General features: G+C 39.8%; 1 protein-coding gene across 1 annotated transcript in view; it reads left to right on the plus strand.

The window, feature by feature from the left end:
- LOC139708681 (WD repeat-containing protein 1-like) overlaps nucleotides 1-20,994 on the plus strand; it is a 38,535-nt gene extending 17,541 nt beyond the window's left edge. Inside the window, exons 11-16 of the mRNA XM_071620614.1 lie at nucleotides 3,403-3,550; nucleotides 7,575-7,659; nucleotides 15,791-15,898; nucleotides 17,265-17,438; nucleotides 19,154-19,301; nucleotides 20,888-20,994. Coding sequence (XP_071476715.1) covers nucleotides 3,403-3,550; nucleotides 7,575-7,659; nucleotides 15,791-15,898; nucleotides 17,265-17,438; nucleotides 19,154-19,301; nucleotides 20,888-20,994 — 770 coding nt within the window. The remainder of the gene's footprint in view (nucleotides 1-3,402; nucleotides 3,551-7,574; nucleotides 7,660-15,790; nucleotides 15,899-17,264; nucleotides 17,439-19,153; nucleotides 19,302-20,887) is intronic.
- Nucleotides 20,995-21,278: the final 284 nt, after the last annotated feature.

Below are 21,278 nucleotides of genomic sequence, written 5' to 3' on the forward strand. Positions count from 1 at the left end.
CTCAAGTTCTTGATGTTGTGTATGGACAACGATATGAATATATATACATTGCAATGTATATATATATATATATATATATACAGTTAAACTCGCATAAGTCGATCTTCTCGGGACTGAGCAAAACACATCGACTTAGGCGATTTTCGACTTGTGCGTAAGTCGAAAAAAAATCGACTTAACAACAGTTACACCACACGTACATTATGTATAAATGTACATGTATGTTGTCTACTCTGGAGCCGAGAGCTGGAGAGGTGGTGTGCCGCAGCACGGGTCGCCCGGCAGGGCCGCGGCTAACTTTGCATGGACAGTGCATTAGTATTGGCACGGGTCCGATTACTTTACACCCTTGTTAAACCTTGGGGAAGTGAATATGAACGATATTTGAGCAGTGATTGATTCCAGTTTACCATACCGTGGCTTGAAATGCGTGTAGAGGTGTAATTCTGATTTACCCGTGCCCGTAACTTTCCCCCTTCTTTCCGCTTTGAAAACTCAGCAGCTTCATCCATCCACTGCACAGCGCAGACTGCAAACATACACAGACTATACACAGCCCAGCCGCTGTACGCACAACTATTACACAGCCGAGTCGCTGTACCTACGTAGAGCGCTAGCGCGACAGGGCTGGACCAGCAGACCTCCAAACACGAAGAGAGTTCAACAATCGCATGCGATTGCTTTGAATTTTGATACTTTAGATCATTTTTTTGTCACCTGTCTGGTCGGGCTAGTTCTTATGTAAACAAAAACTGGCGTCTCGTGATTTTGACAGTGATTTATTGCACAATAACATCTTATTCGACTTAGGCACAGTGAATTTAATGGTTTTTCCGTGAAAGTGTTCTTGGAATTTCATCGACATAGGCGAGTATTCGACTTACAAAATTCGACTTGTGAGTGAATTAATACACGTAAGTCAATGGGGAAAAATCGGGACTTTTTAAAATCATCGACTTGCGCGATTATTCGACATATGCGATGTCGACTTAGGTGAGTTTAACTGTATATATATATGTATAAGGAGAATTCTAGAAAATTTTTCATCTAAAGTTCTCATTCCATCAACTTGTTACTAATGTATGTTAAAGGTAATATTCCTCCTGCATTGTGATAGAAGGAAGTCAAGTGTGCTGGGCCCTGTTTCATAAAGCTGTTCGTAAAGTTACGAACAACTTACGAGCGACTGGTGATCAGTTCTGATGTGCTATACTTATCAGAATTTCCATAATTCAGCACAAGAACTGATCACCAGTCGCTCGTAAGTCACTCGTAACTTTACGAACAGCTTTATGAAACACCCCCCAGGATTGCTTCCTCTATCCACAATAGGAGAGGAAGCATACACTGGCCACTGTATGACTTAGTCTGCTTGTCTACAGTAAGTAGTCTGTGTATGACAAACTCATATTATGCTAGAATTGTCAAAGTATGTTGACTTTTCTTCATAGTTTCTTTATATTCTTGTCCATACATGGCGTCATAAACTGTGTTAGTCTTATAAAAATACAGCGATGACAGCACCAGAACTTTAGAAATTGATAAATATTGAATCAATTGTCTGATATTCCTCAAACGTTCACTGATGCGTTCTACTAAATTTGCTGTTTTCACTCAATCTACATTTATATGTAGGTTTTATGCCTCCACCATGAAGTGGTGCCGGAGGCATTATGTTTTCGAGATGTCCGCCCTTCCGTCGGTCCGTCCGTCCGAGCGTCCGTCGGTCCGTCCGTCCTTCCGTCCATCCGTCCATCCGTCCTTCCGTCTGTCTGTAATGAATTTTGTGGACAGCGTAACTAAAAAACCTTTTGAGGTATCGTAATGGAACTTGGCATGTATGTGTATTAGGGGGTGAAGTTGTGCCTATCAACTTTTGGGTGCACATGCTCAAGGTCAAAAGGTCAAGGTCAAATGCTCAAAATTTCACTATTTCCCCCATATCTATGCAATGCCTAAAGATATTTTCTTGAAACTTAGTGTATACATGTATTACCTAATTAAGATTCTCTGGGGAAAGTTTGGGGTCATAAAGGTCAAAGGTCAAGTAAACATTTTAAAATTTCACTTTTTTTCCATATCTTGGAAATGGTTCAAGGTATCTCCATGGAACATAGTATATATGCATGTACTGACTGGTAGTGATTATCTGAGGAATTTGGGGTTCATGGGATCAAATGTCAGGGGTCAAAGGTCAAGGGCAATACTTGAAAATTGTACTATATCCCTCATATCTATGCAATATCTGCAGGATTATTATTTTTTTTTACTTGATGTATGCATGTATAACCCAATAGAGATTCTCTGGGAATTTTTTTTTTTGCCAAGAAGGTCAAAGATCAAAAGGTCAAAGATCAAGTGAAAGTGCTGAACTTCACTTCTTCCTCTATATCTCGGAAGTGGCTCAAGTTATCTTTAAACTTGCATGTTCTGCCTGACAGTGATTCTCATATGTATTTTAGGGTCAAAGGCCAGATGAAAATGGTAACAATACTATTCAATACAAAAATTGCACTTTTTCTCTATACCTTGAAAATTACTCAATGCATAAACTTACGAAAAGGTCAAAGTCAAGTAAAAGTTCTAAAATCCCCAAATACATGCTCTCCCATTCATCCAATTAAACCTAGGTCAAGGAAGGTGAACATTCAACACATTTGTAACAAATATGTCATTTTAATACTTTGCCAATTTTGTGAAAATGTAATCACACATTGTCCACATGTACTATAGACCTATTAGGAGAATCATGCATTATGGCGGAGGCATGCCAGTCGCCATAGCGACATTTCTAGTTTTTTGTTTTTTGTTTGTTTGTGGTAGTCCTGGATGGAAACTTACCAAAGATGTGATATCATAAAATGAGAGTCAACCTGTTAAGAATGTAATGTTTACTGTAGCCTTACTCCAGTCTGTAGGTGGCAATCAATTATCAGTCTAAATTTTGTGCCTGACTGTGGAAGGCACTACTGTAAAAGTGGACATTTTTGCAGCGTGGACATTTTCCCACATTTCGTGTGATCAGGAATTAACACAAAAATAGAATCACGCAAATATTTAATTGCTTGTTTTATATACCACTATGTAATGTCTTGATTCTGCAGAATTAAAAACACACGATATTCATCTTCCTCGGCAGAGCATGAAAAAGTACTTATGCGAAAATATCCACTTTTGCAGTACTTTGGAAGACACTTGGCCACTGTAAGAATGGATCACATTTGTTTGTGTGTGTGTTTAAAGGCAGGATGTCACATATCAGACATTCCCATGTTCCTATAATAACGTATGTTGCTTCTCCTGTGACCACATTGATTGTAGCTACTGCACTTGCAGGATGTGAATATGTAGATGTCAACAGACAATTTTTTTGCCCTTAACCACGCCTCTGCGTGCGTGCACATCTGTGGGACATTGACACTGGTGAAGCGATTGCCGTGGAGGGGAGCGACAAGCCCTCTCTCCTCTCCCAGATCTCTTACTGCGAGAAGAAGCTCTCCACATGCGGCATCGACGACGTGAGCCGCACTGTAGAGGATGGCTCATTCCAGTAAGTATGGTAGCATCTTCCCCTCCTTTCTCCCTTTGACTGTATGGTGTTAGCTGCTTGATTAGAATGGGTCAAGAAAACTGCGATTTCATTGGTCAGGAGCCATGCATTGGTATTTACAGGCCACATGTTTGATATAAAGTCACCATTGCAATCACTGACAATAGCCACCATAAACGTGCCATCGTGCACTTTTTCAAGAGATAGCTAGCCACTCATCCAGCATTATTCCAGTAGATTTGCCCATAGCCATGAAATTGTTCATGCTATGATAGATCTAACATATATTTGCAAATGGCTGAATATCGTCATTAGATCAAATTTTGACAAAACTGTACCTTAACAGTGCACAGAAAGTTCAATCATGAAGCTTGTTTAAATGTCCAAATGATTGCTCTCTGAAATAATTTTATTATCCAAATGAAACTTGGTTCAAGGAATGTATAAATAACCACTTCATTTTTTTAAATTTCTTCCTTTATTTATTTATTTATTTTTTTTTTTTTGGGGGGGGGGGTTACCATCAAACCATCAAACATCATCATTTCAGTTTCGTGCGAATCATGTGAAACTTTAATCTCACATTATCAAGATGTACTGAAAATCTGCTGGGAGAATAATGCAATATAGTGGATGCATTTCTGCTTCATATGTGAATCATGTTGACACCCTACTACCCTACTGTCTCAGACATTCAATAGTTTTAAAAGAATGCAGAGGAGGTTTATGTGGCTCATGGATGATTTGATCATTTGTGCAAATTTTGTTAAAATTTGAGAGCTTCATAACCGTACGTCCAATTTCAAAGTCTAGAAATGCTTTGACATTTAAATCATTTGTTGTTCATGAAGCATGTCACTTCAGTGTCGTGAATTAACCCATTACATTTAAATTCCCCAACTCCTTCAATCTTCTGTACCCTTACTTTATTTTTGGTTAAAACAAAAGAAGTAAAAATAAAAAGAAATGGGGGGGGAGGTGAGTGCGCCCCCCCCCCCCTTTATTTTGCAAAGGCGCCTCCCTTTCACAGAATTCCTGGATCCGCCCCTGGTGTGAGTGTGTGACTGTGCTTATGAATGTGTATGAAAACTGAGCCAGACAATTCACTTTAATACAGTGTCTTCTGAAGGCTTGCAAATACAGTACTCTCTTGCATAATCGGGTATCGCTTAAAGGGGTACTCCGTTTAATTGGGTAGTAATGTCAAAATCACTTTCAATACACATTATAATTACCTGATAATCTTGTTGCCTCTCTGCATAAATGGGTAAATAATTTTCTTCTAATCTAATTTTTACCCACATTTTATTGCAGACATATCACTTTAAGAAATCATGAAAGTCAAATTCTCCATGGCTAATTGCATTCTCTGCTTAAATTGCAAAGAAGACCGATCATTGAATGATTAAACATGAAAACACATGTACACGTACCGATTTGCCACATGTAAACAAACATCACACATGTAGCTGGCACTCACAATTGCATAGACAGACAGGAGTTGAACACACTTGCGCTCCTCTCTTGCTCCGCAACGACATTCACAATACGAGAAGTTTGTAACGAAAATCAGGCCATGCACTAGCTCCATAATTTTGCTTTTCCCAAGTCACTTCTCAAAAAGTAACCCAAGATTCTACGTTACTAGTGCACATAAAGAGACATGGATTGGAAGAGGTTCATCGTGGTGAAGAATGAATGAAAAAAGTAATCAGTTGTCTCACGATGTGCAAACGTTGAGAGGTTGCAACGTTTCGACTGCTAACTGCTAGTCTTCGTCAGGCGATGAACATAGACTTCGCTGCGTGCAGTTTATATAGCCGCGAAGGAACTTCCGAGGAACCTGCCCGATTTAAGTCTACCGTGGTCCTCCTGCATGTGGACAGCATCGCTCACAAACTTTGGCGACGTTTGGAGAAGCATGATATTCGCGTTGTTTTCAAGTCCGATACCATCCGTAACCAAGTGGTCCACCCTAAGGACCCCGTTCTCCCCGACAGGCGCGATGGAGTTGTTTACAAGATTCCATGCTCAACCTGCGACAAGGTCTACATTGGCGAGACTGGTAGACCTGTAGGCGAGCACGTTCGACTTGGACGCACGGAGAGTTCCGCTGTCGCCGAACATGCATGGTCATCCGAGCACCATCCCAACTGGGAAAAGGTTAGCTGCATTGTGCAGGACAAGCATTGGTACACGCGCTGTGTCAAGGAAGCTATCCACATCCGTCTACACCCGAACAACATCAACAGGGATAGCGGTATTGACATCCCTGACTAATGGTTATCGGCCATTCGACGCCACTCGACCAACCGGTTTGAACCGGTTCGAGACAGCACGCCCCCCGCCACGGCAGGGAACAATAGCAGCACCGCGTCCGATGATTGGCCATTGACAGCGGGCAACCACAACGTGGCTCCCGCGGCGGGAGCACCTCGACCAATAGCAGGCCAGCTGCACCGGCCAATGGCAGTCCAGCTCATGCCTCGGTAGAGCCGGACAATAGCGCGCGCCTGGCCGCCCCAGGCCCCCTTCGCGGCTATATAAACCGCACGCAGCAAAGTCTATGTTCATTGCCTGACGAAGACTAGCTTTTAGCAGTCGAAACGCCGCAACCTCTCAACGTTTGAACATCGTGAGACAACTGATTACTTTCTTCATTCACAAAGAGACATGTTTGTTTCGGAAAAACGCATGCATGTTAGCGCGGAGTCTATAGTCAAACTGTTAGCGCGGAGTCTATTGTCAAACTACAATAATACAAAGTTTTCTGAAGACATTTGTCCATAAAAAAAAGAGTGTAAATTATTGCCTGTGACTGAGCAAGTGTAAGGTACGTATAATGTGCCATGCAAGCATGCGTGTCAAGCATACAGTGTAGGTGTTTGGTGCAGTGTACAATGCATGTACATACACATTGTGTGTGTCAAATGTGAATGAGACGTGTGCTTCTGTTAATCGGGTACTCCGCTAAATCGGGTAAGAAACGCTCTGCCCGAGCCCACCTGATTATGCGGAGAGTACTGTGTACTCAACTTTATTGAGTGTTTTGGATAAACAAGTCTTGTAGATTGTCCTTGCTGAAAGGCTTCATATCTTTACACAAGCAGCATGACCAGGGTCCTGTTTTATGAGGAGTTAAAATTGATTATATAGTTGATTTCAACTGTAAGTCTATGGCAGTATGTGTGGTAGAAAAGGAAATTTAAAATCGATTTTATCTTCTGATAAAACGGGGCCCAGGCTTGGGATATTGCAATATGTGGATATTACATATGTTGTGTGTGCGTGTGTTTGTGGGGGGGGGGTTGCTTTGCTTTCTCTTGTTGTTTTTTGGTTTTTTACTTTCTTTTTTGTTTTGTTTTTTGCTTTCTTTTTGGAAGGGATTTTGGTAATGTAGAAGAATGCTCCTTTCTGAGAGATTCTTGTACCAGACATATGTCCTTATAATTGTTATGTCCCTGTGTGATGCCTGTATAAGCCAGTTCGGAGATAGCTCGTGTGCACATGGGTACAAATGACCTTTCATTTTTCTCAATTGGTCAGGTACTTCACTTAATAATTCAAAGTAACATAATGCAGCAGCTTGCCCAACATAGCAATTTATGGAACTCATATTCTAACAAAGAATGAACCTGTGTAGATGAAGTGCCCAGAATGGTTCGTCAATCAACACTTTGGGAAGCATCTATTTAATTGTGCTGTTTTGACTACATTGACAAAACTTTTTCTGTTAACATTGCCAAATACCAGGCTTGCTGTCAGGTGGATGTACTGGCAGGCACCATTTATAGGGATCCATGAATAATCATAGCATTAAAGGATGCCTATCTCAGTGAAATTAATAACCAACCTGTCTCTCGGTACAAATGACCTTTTTCTGCTCATGCTCGAACTGGAACCCCGAACTGGCTTATTGGTCAAGGATTGATTTGACCTTGACTGAATTTCATCTTGCATTCCACCAACATCACACATTTAAAGCTGGATAGCTTCTCTGGTCTTTTTCTCACCTCTCACACAGTGATACATCATGCAAACTTGACTCGCAGCCTCAGGGGATTGTCAGGGGAGCTGGAAATTTGGCCATCGTGGCAGGAATTGAGAAGGTTTGCAACAATACTTTTCATAACTGTTATATTTCTCAGTAAAGCTTTTGATGTATTTTCCTGTCTTTTTTTTTTGTGCAAGTGAAAAATGTTGCATATGATATTTCATGGTCGGGAGAAAACATGCAGGGCAGATTGTGGTTGAGATAGACTAACTGAAAGACAGATACCATCAAATTCAGCATTTAATGCGTCATTCATCGTAGACAAAGAGCTTTGTGGAATGAAGTTTTTTTTTTTAAATTATTGTATTGGAATATCTTTCAGTAGCAGAATCGTTCAAATACAATGCCAACAGTTATCCATACAGCTCAAAATAATTGTTACTCTGTGTTTCTACCTGATACTTGATTCATGCTTCTTCCCCCCCCCAAAAAAAAAAAAAAAAAAATCAAAGAAAAAATGTGAACAAACACACGCACACATACATGCTAAGGAATGACGTAGATGATAAGATAATGTGCCATTATACCTGTAAAACATACCCTTATGGCGTCACCAGGGGATATGGTACCAGGTACAATAGTTCACCCTTAATGGTATTTTACCCTTAATGGTATGATAGGATCAAAGAGAGACCTTCGTTTCTGGTCCATGTGTGTGATAGGTCCATATGGAATGTGTTGATCAAAGTTGTTGTGATGTAGGAAAATGTGAGGCTGTATTGCAGGTGGCCTATTGCAGGTGGCCTTCAATTTGTTTTTCACATTATATTGACACGTTAACAGACTGTAACTCATTAAGATGCCTCTTGAAATGTTTTGAAAAACTTCTGCTTGATTTTACATGAGCAGATGATTATCAGTTGTCTTTCTGCTATCATCTTTTGTGAAACAAAGTATTGTTTCTCTTCAAAAGATAGCATGCCTATTAATCTGCATGTACGGTTGGGGCTCTATACAAGACATTCCAACCCTCCTCCAGCCTAGACATCCGTAGGCGTTGTGGTGTAGAGCGGGATCTGAACATCTCTCATGCATAAAGCGAGACTTCTCTTTTCTTTTCTTTTCCCCACGAACAATGTGAAACAAAGTATTGTTTCTTTTCAAAAGATAGCGTGCCTATTAATCTGCACGTATGATTGGTGCTCTATACAAGACATTCCAACCCACCTCCAGCGGAAATATCCGTAGGTGTTGTGGTGTAGAGCGGGATCTTAACATCTCTCATGAAGCGAGACTTTTCTTTTCTTTTCTTTCCCCACTAAAAAATAAGTTTAGCAGGAAACGTAGAAGCATTCGCACATATTGTCTACATTTCCCATCACGTATGCTTTTAACATCAGAATTTTCATGGACACATACTTATCACCATCTACGTACTCAACCAGGTTTCGCTAAAGATACAAGTATCAGTGGCAGATCCAGAGGGGGCGCACCGGGCGCGTGCCCCCTCTTTATTTTTGGCTAAAACAAATGAAATAAAAAGAAAAAATGGGGGGTGTGTGCGTCCCCCTTTAATTTTGCAAAGGAGCTTCCCCTTTACGGAATTCCTGGATCCGCCCCGAGTATGTTTACAAGACTGCAAACAGTAGAATGATTTGCTCCATAACAAATCACACTACATCTATTGAAATGTCTTTAAACCTAAATTAAAGTCATTCCTCTTTAATGATTACACTCTTTATACACGTACTGTCCTACTTAAGCAGGGAGGGGGGGGGGGGGGAAGAGTTTGACAAATTACCCGAATCCGATTTATTGATGTTTTCCTGGAAAAAATATGGCATAGAAATCAATCCTATTGAGATATGTCATTGGAATCGCCAGCGCAATATTTGTTCATTTATAAGAAATATATTGCATTTGTCACTTGCTGCCTTTTGCCAGGAGGAGGGGGGGGGGGGGGGGGGGGGTTGACAGATTTGCGAGTGCATTATACAGTGTAAATGATATATCTTCCCCGGGGACATGGTGACGTGCACTTCACAATTCCATATTCAGTTTTCCTAAAGAGTACACCTAAACAGGGGCGGCGGAAATTGTGTGTGTGTGTGTGTGTGTGTGTGTGTTTTCTAAGCGTGGGGGGGGGGGGGGGGGGGAGGGCTCCGGGGCAGTGTTTTTGGCAAGGGTCAATGGTCGATTTTTTAAATATGTTTTTCCATTTTCGGTATACACCAGACCAGATTAGTGAATAGGGCCTACCAATGCTCTCTACAACATCATCATGTTTACCATTAATCAATGATGCCAAACATCAATATTCTGATACTTTGAGGTCATTGACCTGTCAAGGTCATCAGAGGTCAAAGGCAGAAACCTGTCTGTGCTCTTTGGAATATATGAAGACAATGTCATTATTGTGTAAGTTCCCTAAAACTCCTTACGACTTTCTCCAAGCCGGCGACCAATTATTGTACAGAGGCGGATAAATATTGGATTAGTCTGTCAGCTTCTCTCTGTTCTGGTTAGGGGTTAGGTACTCACATAGACACCAATCATCACCAAAATTCCAAAAGTAGAAGAAACTAAATATTGTTCCACAACACCAAATGCAAAATGTCCGCGAATGATAAAATTTACATAGATAACACCAATGCTACTAACAGCATATTTATTCAACGACCTGCCTTCCTGTAGGTCTGAAACCGAGACTTCGTCACATATAAGTTTCTTTCCTCACAACTTAGTTGAGCATTCCACTCATCACTTAAGTGACTCTTTACGGCTTTTGAGACCATTTCATATACCGTCTTATTCTATTGGAAAGGGAGGGATTCGGTTGGTAGGGAGAAATGATGTTAGTGGGTGTAGCCACTTATCTCAACATCGGTACGGTCGACGAATGAGGTCCTCGTCTGCATGTCATTGTTGATCTCGTCAGTGTGGCTGGGCCGTTCGTTGAGTGGTCTGCTGTCACGCTCTCATTAGACTCTTCGTCACCATCACTGTCCACTTTGTATCAGTCTGACAGGGCGCTTCAACATCTCCGATGACACCAGTTGACTATTTGGAGTTTGTAATTGCACTCCAAATTGGCGTAAACCAAAGTTCTGTCTTATCGTGATGCACAGTTTCTCCTCGTGTGCTGCTGCTCGCCGATTCAGTCATGACAGTCGGATCCTCATCACATTCACAGCGTATAAAGGTCGATGGTGCATTCAGCGTCGATAAAGATTAGTTGATTAATTTGGAGGAGGGCATGATGTATCAAGGAAGGGGAGCTCCTGACTTTATCTTTGTGGTCTCCAACTATTCTCAAAGTTCCTCAAACTTCCAAAATACTCTGCAGCCTTTGCTTCACTACATACGTAGTGTGAAGCCACTCCCATTGTGCTTGCCACTCTTACTGATTTCTCGGCTCAAACATGTTTTTTTATGCCTCCGCCAACGAAGTGGCCGGAGGCATTATGTTTTCGGGTCGTCCGTCCGTCCGTACGTCTGTCCGTCCGTCTGTCCGTACGTACGTCCATCCCGTTTTGTTTTTGTCGATATCTCAAGAACCGTGTGGTGGTTTAACATCAAACTTGGTATGAGGGTATATCCTGGGGGGGATAATACTTTGTTTGGATTTTAGGGTCACGGGTCAAAGGTCAAAGGTCACAGGTTATTTTGTGAAAAAAAAGGTTGAAAATTCATGTTTTTCTCCATATCTCGCAAATGGTTCAAGGTATCTTCATGGAACTTAGTATATATGCTTGTTCCAATGGGCAGTGATTATCTAGGGAAGTTGGGGGTCATGGTTCAAAGGTCAGGAGGTCAAAGGTCAAGGTCAACTCCTCAAAATATCACTACTTTCCTTATATTTATGCAATGCCTGAAGGTTTTTTTTTTTTTTACTTGATGTATACATGTATTACCCAATATATATTCTGTGGGAAGTTTCTTGCCAAAAGGTCAAATGTCAAAGGTCAAGTGAAAGTGCTGAATTGCACTTTTTCCTCCATTATATCTCAAAAGTAACTCAAGGTATCATCATGAAACTTACATATTTATGCATGTTCAACCTAACAGTGATTCTCTTTGGAACTGTGAGGTCAAAGGTCAAAGGCCAGGTTTAGATAGATAATGCTATTTTCCCATTTGATACTGAAATTATACTTTTTCTCAATACCTTGAAAATTACTCAATGCATTTAAACTTATAAAAGGGTCAAAAGTCAAGTAAAAATCATCAGTTCCCCAAATACCTGCACTCTGACATTTTAATCATTCATCCAATTGAACCTAGTTCTAGGAAAGTGAACGTTCAGCACATTTGTGTCAAACCTGTCATTTTAATATTTTGCCAGTTGTGTGAAACTGTCATCACACATTGTCAAGACATTGTACTATAGACCTATTAGGAGAACCATGCATTATGACGGAGGCATATCAGTTGCCGTAGCGATATATCTAGTTTTTTTTAATAACTAATTTACTAACAAACTTCCTTTCCCTAAAACATTTCATTTGCTCAATCTTATATTGGGGTGTGGTGTTCACTAGAAATTAATTCCTTATTGGGCAAATGTTCAATTTGCTCCACCTGTTCGTTTCTGTGAAAACTCAATTTCAATTTTTGATTAACTCGCCTTTTGGTTTCTTCATTTACTTCTTCTCTGTAACCACTGGTAAAGACTTTATTGTTTCTTGGATAACAAAATGATAAACCAAATGAATATTATGTCCTTGTGACATCCAACATCATCGTTGCTCTGGGTCGTTGTCCCTGAATTTGTTTTTGGAATTCCTGTTTTACCCACTCCACTAAACAATAAATGCTAAAATAAGAGGGCTAAATTCTGGCAGGAGGGCGACCTTCCAGCTCAGAGGGTCATTTATGTTTGGGGATCAGGGAGCAAAAACACGTCATCACATCACTTCCCGTAATTTGGTGCGAGGCTGCGGGGATAGAGAGTGCATTGAACTGACCGCTAGCGGGGGAAAGTAGCCAATGTCATACTATGGAGGTTTAAGAGTTGGAGTTCCAACTGGCTGTAATTATTCAAACAGTAGTCAGATTTCTGTTGATGTACAAAGGAATTTCACAAGTGCTTTCGTGCCTTTGATGATCGATGTTCGAAGCCAACGTCTTGCTGAGCAATCTTGAGATTGATTTTGAACGTTAACATAATATTGGCCATATTTTGCTTATTCATTTATTAAATGAAATGAAATTTCATTTAATAATAAAGTATGTAAAACAAAAGTCAATCTTGCACAGAAATTTGTGCAAAAGTGTAAATCAGAGCTGTATCATGTGAAAATGTTTAAAATTGTACCATCCTGGAAAGCAGGTTTTATCACTTTTCCACTTAATTCCGACAAATATAACTAACATGGAATAATCTTCAAGTATAATTCTTTATTGATAGATGTATCAGATTAGTGTCCGGGTATGCCCAGTCGAGTAATTTTCATCTTTATTTCAGCATTTTTTGTGCAATTTCTATTGGCACATCCTCGTGTCTTTACCACCTATCTTTTATAAGAAGGGATAGCGAAAAGTACACGTAATTACCATCACAAAGACATATCTTCCTTAGAAAGTGGCTGGTGATTATGCAATGAGACAGGAGTCAATTGTCTTACTATCCGCATTGCAGATCCCATTTGGCACATACTTCAAATATTTTTGAGCGGCAGCATCGAACATCTAGTTAAGGAAATAAGAAGGTCGTGACTCCATTCTCTTGAATCTCCTTGGTCAAACTCATAAATTCCTAAGACCATACACTTTTCTTGGAAGAGAATTGACAAAAAAAAAGAGGAAATAGCTGGAAGGAAGATAAACGGTTTCATAAACTCCAAGAAGGGAAAAAGACTGAGCATATTGACGTCACAGGGTGACTAGGAAAACGACCGCAGTGTTCTGTTTTCTTTTACTCTCTTTTCCTATTCTATTCTATTCTATTTTATTCTTTATTATATGTGCTAGTAGCCATCTGGGCTACAATTGTAAAACAGATATATTTGTTTGTGTACATCTTAACCGTGTGTATTATTAGATAATGACATCACAGATTACTATTGTGATATTGTGAGGTAATTGACCTCTATAAAAGGTCAACAGAGGTCAATTGTAGAAACCTGTGCTCTTTGGAATATGAAGACAATTTCATTGTCAAACAGATATGCTTGCTTTGTACATCTGAACCATGTTTATCATTAACTAATGACACCACAGATCAATATTTTGATATTTTGAGGTCATTGACCTCTAAAGGTCACCATAGGTCAAAGGTAGAAACCTATCTGTGCTCTTTGGAATGTGAAGACAGTTTCATTGTAAAACAGATATGCTTGTTTTGCACATCTTAACCATGTTTATCATTAACTAATAACATCACAGATCAATATTGTGATATTTTTAGGTCATTGACCTCTAAAGGTCATCAGAGGTCAAAGATCGAAACCTGTCAATGCCCTGTGGAATCGGGAGATACCAGTAGTTTCTTTGTGGTACAAATGCATATTTAGTGTATCGTAACCATATCTAGGCCTATCATTCAGAAATGCCGCCAAACATCAATATTCTGAGATTTAAAGTTCATTGACCTCTGGGGGTCATTAGAGGTCAAATCAGACTTACCTCCCGATCTTGAAATGAATGTTATGGTATGTACTAACACTGGTGAAAGTTTCATGCTTTAGTCAAATTTTGCACAATTCCCATGATTTTGAGGGCTTAACCGCTCTACTATGTGAGCATGTCTTGTGAAATAATTTCATGCTACAGCCCCGGCGGTACGGTGCAATTAAGTTACTGATAAGAGGCCAAAGCTTTTGAATTCGTAATGGTCATCGACGCGCTGTGCGGAGGGAAGGACAAAAAAATCTCGAAAGTTCACCTCCTCGTATCTCCCTTATTTTAGAACCAATTCCCTTGTAACTTCACACATATACAAGTGTATCTAATATGGATATCATCCTTCATATGATTTTTGGGCAAAATGCTGATGTATCTTTGGAGATATGTGTGTTTTTCTGTTTGAGTCGACTGTGGGAAAGGGTTACAATTTTTTCTGGACATAAGTCTGCGCCTGCATGAATATGCATTTGATTAACATATTGCTAGTCTGTATACACCAGACTCACTACCTGTGAAGTTTCGTTTTTGCGCAATTAGTAGTTAGGTGAAAATAAGAGCAAAAAGACAACCCAATTTAAGAGAAAATACTGGACATGCCCAACTAGGTCATCCTCCTGCGCATGTGTTCTCTATTGGTCAGTGCATGCTTAGCCAATCAGCAGTGTCAGGTTCGGCGCAATGCGGTAGGGTTCGGTTTTCGGTCCACAGGGTGGTGAGTGGGCAAGAGAGGAACTCTGCAATGTGCTTCAACTGTTTCACCTACACGCAGCACGAAAACCGATTCATCGGATTGCATACTGCTTACGCTATGGATGTTACGTGGGTCACAAGCGACAGTGATCTCGATTTTTTCCGGACATATCCGTGCGCCAAATGATACAGAAAAGATATTTGGAACACAGTATGGATATACTACCATAAGTCATATACCGAAGTTTCATTTTGGGGCAATGAAGGAAAATGTGAAAAAATAACACTTGTTTTGAGACCAAATTTTCTGTTTTGGAAGCTAAGTTTTGACGTTGTTTTCACAGGTTTATCCTCAATAAAACCCAAAATAACTAACATGGCAAGTTAGAAAATAGTTTCTTCTTCAATTTGCTGTATAGATTTAATCATTTGATGGCGTCTGAGGTGAGATATTGCGATTGTCCTGCAATACTTCCCCAGCGGTTTTGCATACACAAGCTCTCTACTTTATGCAAATGAGGCTTCGAGGTCATATGCTTTTGGCGAGTTAATTGCACCGTATCGCCACGCCTGGCTAGAGTGTAGGGACCAACGTACAGTAGGTTTACTCATTAAAGGGTACTGTGAAACATGATATATTCGCGGCATGAAATTTTCGCGAATTGGAGCCGACGGCCTTTTTTGCGGCATGAAATTTTCGCGAACTGCCACTGGCATTCAATGCATATAGTGTAGACAAGAACTTTCGTGTGCATTTTAATTTCGCGAATCTTGGTGTTCGCGAAATTCGTGAAATTAAAATGCACGCGAAAATTCCTCGTTTTACAGTACTTTCTGACTTTGTTTGCAGCATGCAATCTTCAATCTGCTTTTTTTTTTTAATGTTTTGTTCCTGTTTGTTATCATCATCCACACGTGGCAAATCACAGATCACTGTCGTCCGAAATGACCAGAAGGTGTCTGTGCTTGATGTCCCGTTCAAGGCAACATCTGTTGACCTCCACCCCAACCAGTCCGAGGTGGCAGTTGGTGCTGAGGTATGTTGTAATGATTGATAACGATGATACTGAGGAGAATTTCTGTAGTGCAGCTACTATATACATACCGGTACACTGTCTGCCTAGTTTCTCACATAAATCATAATACCCAAAATTATTACAAATTTGAAACAATATCAGCTATCAAATTTTTGTTTGTTTGTCTTTTAGTATATGAAGCATGCTCATCAATGCTCTTACTGAAGATGTTTCCCTGTTGGGTGTCATTCCTTTCCTCATTAAAGTTCACACAGACATTCTCTCCCCCTTCCCCCCCCCTTTCATGTATTCATAATTATTGGCTATACAATCATAGAAAAACTCATGTTGAATGCCTAATGAGTCCTTATGAAAAAACAAACAAACAAACAAACAAACCAATACACAGGAGACACAGCAGTTTCTCTTCAAAGGCCAGTCTACATCAATTGTCAGTGTAGCCGGAATCCAACTGCTTTTACGCATCATGTGCAGGAGAGAAAAACTTGTTCACAAATCTTTCAACAAAGATCCTGCTTGATGTTAAAAGACTGCAGGGCAGTGGTAATCTTTACATCTTCATAGTTTCTGATACAAGAATGACCTAAGCTGGGCATTTCCACTGTATGGACTTTTTGGTGACTTTTTGCTACGGTGCAAAAGATAGATGTCCAGTCATGTCAGGATTTTTTTGAAAAAGAAATGATGCCACAGTTTAACAAAAAGATCTGTCCTGAAAACTTATGTGAAGTATGGAATTAAATCAGTTGTTTTACCAAAGGAAGATACTGAAATGAAGCAGAACAAATACAGGTAGAGATTAAAAGCTCTTAATAAAAGGTCTTAAAGGCATAATTTACCATTTGCAGATGAAACAAAAACCCAGCATTAGTGCTTTTAAATAGTTCTGAAATGTGAGTTATGGATAGAAACAACCACTGTAAAAATCTGAATCTGTAAAATCGATGTTAAGTATTGTTGAATATACGAAATGTGAACAATAGTTATAATGAAAATGTTTCCAGACTTAACCGTCTACAGTTACGGTTTAATGAGAAAAATACAAATATCTCCTTATATTTTAGGCTTTATAGTGAAAACTTTATATGATAGGATGTTTTGTGGTACAGCAGACCTACACATATGCACTAAATGTCATATCTTGAATTTTTTTTAAATCACTGTTCCCAAAGGTAAACAGGACCTTTAATATCAAATTAAGTGCTATTACTTGAGGATCCCTGATGTGCTGATTTTTTTTTTCTTTTTTTGGACTGGATTAAGGATGCCTTTTTTTCTTTTCTTTTTTCTTTGTTACGAGATACATTGTACTGTATGTAAAGTGTTTGTTAGATGATTTTGACCAAGTTGCTGTTTTTGTCATCAGGATGGCACCATGTACATCTACACCCTGGCAAGTGACACGTTGACGCCGAAAACAAGCTTCAAGGCCATAGAGGGAGAGATCGTTAGGTGTCGGTACTCTCCGGATGGAGAGTACCTCGTAGGGGGCAGCACAGGGAAGTTTGTGGAACTCTGGAAAGTCCAAGATGATTATAAGGTAAGATAGTGGCTCTATTCTCATCAGCTTCTAATCAGTACTATGCTGTATGTTATAAATATATTTGTAGATATGTATGTGTTGTTGATGATATTAGGGAGCTTTAGATTTGCTGCGCGGACGTTTGAGACGACGAGTGCGCTGGACGTTCTCCCCTCTCCCTGCGTCGTGCTGAAAAGTAGCTTTAGATTACGCTAGGATGCAATGTATGAAAATAAAATGGGCCCCCCATATGATCGGTGCATCAAGTAGCTCTCTGCGTCGTAAATTGAGCGGACGTAAAAATAGCCCAGAACGCGTAGTGAAAAACTCAGACGATGCGAGCTATAAAAAGATCAACTTGATGTGCCTGTCTGCGCATGCTCAGAACAAGTTTTTTTCCTCTGAATGTCCCTGTCATGAAAATCTAAGCTCCCTATTAATGGAACTAGATACAGACAAACAGACAAACTTCTCTCCTCTGGTCTCAGACTGTCATCGTTGATAAATTCAACTCCATTTTAAGGTGGATTTATCCTTTAAAGGGAAATTCATCATAATCATTGTTGAGTCCATCGTGTGTGGGGAATCCTGCAGTGTTTTAGGTGTTCTAGCATGCTTAATAGTGATATGCCATGCCATGAGTGAAATTATAGGACCCACATTCATGAAGGTGTTTTGAATCAAAACCATAGTTTGAATTTAGTCCATGGACGGAAATAAGCATGGAATAGGCACATCTTACACGTGAGTGTGTCAACGTGCAGTTGTTCTTGGATGACTGCTGATGACTTTCAAGCACATTTATGCAAAAGAAATTTGCATAAACAATGGACTGAATTTAAAGGGGAAGGCTAGTAACTGATCAGTGGGAATCAGTGGAAATGCTGGGAGATGATTGTTCCAATCCTTATGGGATTCATTCAAGAGTTCATTGTATATCTATTGTTGTGTGAAAATGATTTGCTTCAGAACGGTCTCATATTCAAGTAATGTGCAGATTAATGCTCCGTCACTGACCAGGGACGCTAACCTGGAAGCATTAAACTGCACATTACTTGGATATGAGACCATTCTGAAGCAAATCATTTTCACACAACAATAGATACACAATGAACTCTTGAATGAATCCCATAAGGATTGGAACAATCATCTCCCAGCATTTCCACTGATTCCCACTGATCAGTTACTAGCCTTCCCCTTTAACCCTAATCAGGCCGGGCATTTCTGGCTATGCTAAGACATTGCAAATTTGGTCTCAAAAGTTGCGTGAGACTTAAACAAAGAAAGTCAAGAAGCCTCGTGACGAGGTCTTCTTGCATTACAGAATTATAGCGTGAAATGTTCAGGGGGATTCTGCCCCCCCCCCCCCCCCCCCCCCCGGTCCCTTTAGGGTTAAAACACCTTTGACAATACAGGTTTTTTTGTCTCATTATGTCTCCAAATATATTCATTCTCGGTGGTTGAGCACCTTATGTTGAAAAGTCAGTAGGCCCATTATAGTAAAATCTTCCCAGATGTTAGACAATAAGTGATTGTTTCATTGTTATTGTCATTTTAAGCATTTCTTTCCAGAGTGACTGAGTGCAAATTAATGGATGAACAAATACAGTGGATTGTTTGGGTCAGTGGTAGACTCATAGCTGACAAAAGCATTTTAACTGTACTTGAAATCTTTTTCTCGGTGAAACGATCTGTCACCTCCCTAACCGTTCGCTTTATTGACCTGCCGACAGCCCGTCGGTCATGTAGACTACCGACACTACACCAAAGTCCATGACGTAGCCTGGAGCCCTGACAGTCGTCACTATGCCTCCACATCCATGGATGGCTCGGTCTACATCTGGGATGTCAACGAAACTGCTCCACTCATTCAGGAAAAGGGTGAGTCAGCATTAATCATCCCGTTTCTTGTTTGAAGCTGTAAGGCATTCAACATCTGATATGTCTGTCTCATCTGTAACGTCTGTTCTCTTATCCCTCTGTTTGTTTGTTTTTTCTCTACTGTTTGTTTTTTTCATCCCTTTGTAAGGGTTATTAGGTGCACAGTAAGAGACTGATGTCAAATGTCAGCTTCAAATACACAAGTTTTCATCATTATCAGAAAGATTTCCACAAAGCCCTATTCACGTGATGACATTTTTTGGCTAACTTTGCAAAAAAAAAACACAATAAAAAACACAAAAAAACGCAACTTGAAAGCCATAAATTTTATTCCTGTGCAGTGGTCGTAATGAGTGGCAAAAATGAAGTGCACTAGGTAGAAAGTCAGAACAGGAGTCAGTGGTAAAGATCAGATTCAACATTTCATTGACATGGTACTGTATCTGTAGAAACTTTACACAAAATGTTAATGTTATCATCTGTAATGTCATTCAATTTTTTTTTATTTTATGTATCTTTTTTTTTTTTTATGCTAGGCTAATTTATATGAAATTTGCTGCCTATAATTTTGCAGGTAAGAACATTTCAGGGCACATATAACCCTTAAATATTGCTTTGTTTTCAATTTTTTACCAGCTGAGCGGAGTGTAAAATTCGCTACCACTTTTACACTGTGATATATGCCTTGTTTACGGAAGCCAACAAGACATCATATTTCACTGAGGACCAGATCAGAATTGTCACTGATCAGCAGCATTGTAGCTTATTGTGAAGGTTGTGGAGGAATATTGGGGTGACACAGTTATTGTTCATGCATTTGTCCATTCATATGACTGTTTGTTACTTGTGTTTGACAGAATATGAATGTGGAATTCAGAATGGGGAGCAGAATGTGTAGATGACAATCATAAGATTGATTAGGCCTGCACAAGCTAGTCCACATTGAGTGGCTAATTAGCTTGAATTGAGCCATAACTTCTGATCTCTAGATCAGAAAGCCTTCAAACTTTGAATGTAGGTGATGTTATGGTTTTGGGTGTCTCGCCATTGAAGAACATTCAAGTAGACATTGTGTATTTGACATCAGGGTCTGGGTCCAAGACATTCAATTTATGGCATCGCAGTTGTGTGTCATCTTTTGTAACTTACAGTGTCTATACTATATCTTTGTGTGTGTGTGTTGGGGGGGGGGGGGGAGATGTGTGTGTGTATATGTATTCAATTTCAAAACATACTTCCTAACCTTGTGGGAATCAATTCCTTGTTTGAAAATTAGCAGAAATTCCAGTATGCCAGCATTATCTTCACTGCTATTATAGATATCTAAGGAATAGTTATAATTGACCCTCTCCTGTACATTTTTGTGTTCTTCTTGTATTCTTATATATATATGACATATTTCAGTGAAATTATGATATTGAATTGAAATGAAGAAAACTCTATTGTGATGTATAATGCCAAATCAGTATTCATGAAGAAATGTATTTGATTTTATGTAGTGACCTTGTTGCCGTGTAGGGCAATGGAGAAAAAAAAAAAGACAAACAAACAATGAAGAATAATCATCTCACTTTCTAACTTCACAGCGGTCCATGGTCGCTCGGAGACGAACAGTGTCCAGTGGGTGTCAGAGAACACCATAGTAACGGGCGGGGGAAACTGCTGTCTGGTAGTGAGCGATGTTGAATATTGAAGAGGAGGTGCGAGGGAGGAGGATACTCCAAGGCAAGCCTGCTCCAAGTGATTGGGATGGGAAATTTCTATGATCTGTGTGTGGTTCAAGCTGACGGCAACTGAGTCTTCTGTGTCCCATGCTCTGTCATTTGATATGTCACACCGAAGGTTTATATTTTCATGACAGTACAGTGACGGTGTGATAAAAGGCATTGTTTGTGTGATTTTGTGTGATTATTCATTATGATTAGAGGCAGGTACATAGTGGACTTGTGAAGGATATAGCTGAATAGGTAGCCATTC

Source organism: Diadema antillarum, unplaced genomic scaffold (genome assembly GCF_040938485.1).
Source record: "Diadema antillarum isolate AM-2024a unplaced genomic scaffold, OU_Dant_1.0 seq00001366_RagTag, whole genome shotgun sequence".
In the NCBI taxonomy this organism is placed as follows: domain Eukaryota; kingdom Metazoa; phylum Echinodermata; class Echinoidea; order Diadematoida; family Diadematidae; genus Diadema; species Diadema antillarum.